The 2,854-nt window shown below is 35.6% G+C and overlaps 1 protein-coding gene across 1 annotated transcript; it reads left to right on the top strand.

The window, feature by feature from the left end:
* Positions 1–495: 495 nt before the first annotated feature.
* On the top strand, positions 496–1,291 carry LOC105880627 (large ribosomal subunit protein eL21). The gene has a single exon (XM_012781800.2). The coding sequence runs from the start codon at positions 540–542 to the stop codon at positions 1,020–1,022; it is 483 nt and encodes a 160-aa protein (XP_012637254.1). The 5' UTR covers positions 496–539; the 3' UTR covers positions 1,023–1,291.
* Positions 1,292–2,854: the final 1,563 nt, after the last annotated feature.

Below are 2,854 nucleotides of genomic sequence, written 5' to 3'. Positions count from 1 at the left end.
AAAACAATTTTGTATTAATAGTTTAGAAAGGTTTTAACTTACAACTTATTATTAATAATGTTATATGTTTTTCTTTTTTTTAGGATTGTCTGTTAGATTTAGAGAAAATCTCTTTCAAGGAGAAAACTGAAAACTTTCATTTTTGATTAGGCATCGATAAGATCTGAATCTTCAGCTTCAATTTTACACATTTGGTGATTAGAAGAATTTTCCACTGACTGAGAGGAAATCTCTGATCTGTTGTGATGAATGTCACCCTTTGAGGATCCTTAGGGGTCAGCCAGCCAGCCCTCCTTCCCCTTCAAAGTAGTTCATAGTTAATGCTTGTTCTACAACATCCTGTTGTTTTACACAGTTTGTAAAGCATCAGTAAAAATGTTATTTGAGATACAACACGACTGGCAAGATGAGAAAGCACCACATAAAAAGTTTTTCCCAATTTCTCTTGTCTAATCTTTGATCATCCTTAACAGTTGCACTAAAGAATATTCTTTGCCTTCCTTTCGGCCGGAGCCGCCATCTTCCAGTAATTCGCCAAAATGACGAACACAAAGGGAAAGAGGAGAGGCACCCGATACATGTTCTCTAGGCCTTTTAGAAAACATGGAGTTGTTCCTTTGGCCACATACATGCGAATCTACAAGAAAGGTGATATTGTAGACATCAAGGGAATGGGTACTGTTCAAAAAGGCATGCCCCACAAATGTTACCATGGCAAAACTGGAAGAGTCTACAACGTTACACAGCATGCTGTTGGAATTGTTGTAAATAAACAAGTTAAGGGCAAGATTCTTGCCAAGAGGATTAATGTACGTATCGAGCACATTAAGCACTCTAAGAGCCGAGATAGCTTCCTGAAGCGTGTGAAGGAAAATGATCAGAAAAAGAAGGAAGCCAAAGAGAAAGGTACCTGGGTTCAACTGAAGCGACAGCCTGCTCCACCCAGAGAAGCACACTTTGTGAGAACCAATGGAAAGGAGCCCGAGCTGCTGGAACCTATTCCTTATGAATTCATGGCATAATAGGTGTTTCACACTTTGTGAGAAGCGACAGAAAGGAGCCTGCGGTGTTGGGACCTGTTCCCTGTGAATTCATGGCGTAATAGGTATAGCACACCTGTGAGAAGCAAAGAAAGGACCTTGAGCTGCCAGAATCTATTCCCTATGAATTCATGGTATAGGAGACCTAATAAAAGCCGCTGGACTCTAAAAATGTTTCTCTTCATTGTGTAGAAGTGTGGTGGCCCCTTCCCCAAAGAAATATTTAAAGCAAATTTTAATTGTGTACTAATTTATTCATTGTGTAATGTCTTTATTATGCAAATTTAGGGTGCACCTTGTTGAAAGGTAAAAAAAAAAAAAAAATAAAGAATATTCTTTGCTATATTCCTACTTCCTCTTCATTTTCTTTTGCAGCTGCAGTGACATTTTTGCACATCTCCAGTGGAATTACTGAGTTCTAGGATATTTACATTTTCAATTTTACTAGATAGCCCTACATTATCCAACTTCAAATCTTCCTCACTCCATAGCCTTAAACATAAAAGAATCATAGCATCCTGGAACTTCAATGAACTTTTTCAATGAGGCTTTTTTCTGCCTCTTCTGGTACATCCCTCCGATATGTAAATTCATAAAGTTATGTTTTTAAAAATTTTGCAAAACTAAGAGATTTTACCTATAATCAAGATCACGGTCTGATTTCAAATTTTTCAAAGGTTCAGACAGTTTAAGGGATTTGTCCATGATCTCAGAGCTAATTGATGACAACACTAAAATTGAGTCCCAGGCCTCCAGACTTCCCATGTTCCTTCTGCAATTATTCTTCCTTGTATTTAAATTCTATTTTGCTATAATTTTAGTTACAACTTCATCTTATTTTAAATTTGAGGAGATTCAAATCATCAGTACAATATCCTTCTTGTAATATTAATAACTCAATAATGTCTTTACCTTTTTCTTTTGAAATGATTAAAGATTTTGAAAAATTTCAGAAATACAAAAAGTCTATTGAATAATAATAAATACTCATGTACTCATGATCCATCCTAATTGGAACATAACACATTTTAAGTCCCAGAATTCATCCCTCCCCATTAAGTTTCCTTCCCTCCACCACCTCCACCAAAGGGACCACTCACCAGAGTCCAGTGTTTAGGATTCTCATGAGATCTTTATATTTCTGCTACACATGTTGGTATCAGTAAATAACATATAGTATTCATTATTATGAATTTCAAAACTATATAAAATGGTATCATACTGAAATTTACTATTTCTTGTTAGCATTGTATTTTTAAAATTTATCCAGCTTGACACATACACAGCTCATTTATTTTAATTGCCATAAAACAGATGTGGAAAAAATAATTCTACACTTCATATGGAAACAGAGAAGATCCTATATAGAAAAAGCAATCTTAAGCAAAAAGAACAAGTTGGGAGGCATCAATTTACCAGACTTCAAGCTATATACTACAAGTCTATAGGAACTTAAACAGTATGATACTGGCAAAAGAACAGAGATATAGATCATTGATCACAATAGAAAACCCATATATGAAACCATCCTCATATAGCCATCTGATCTTTGGCAAAGCAGACAAAAACATACACCGGGGGAAAGAATCCTCATTCAACAAATGGTGCCAGGAATATTGGGTAGAAACATGTAGAAGACTAAAACAGTTTCCACACATTTCACCTCTCACAAAAATCAACTCACAGTGGTTAACAGACCTAGCCTAAGACATTAAACTATAAGAATTCCAGAAGAAAATGTTGAAAAAACTCTTATAGACATTGGCCTAGACAAAGAATTTATGAAGAAGATCCCAAAGGCAATCAATCACAGT

Source organism: Microcebus murinus, chromosome X (genome assembly GCF_040939455.1).
Source record: "Microcebus murinus isolate Inina chromosome X, M.murinus_Inina_mat1.0, whole genome shotgun sequence".
NCBI classification, from domain to species: domain Eukaryota; kingdom Metazoa; phylum Chordata; class Mammalia; order Primates; family Cheirogaleidae; genus Microcebus; species Microcebus murinus.
Note: the sequence above shows the minus strand (reverse complement) of the source record. Positions and strands in the feature narration are given on the sequence as shown.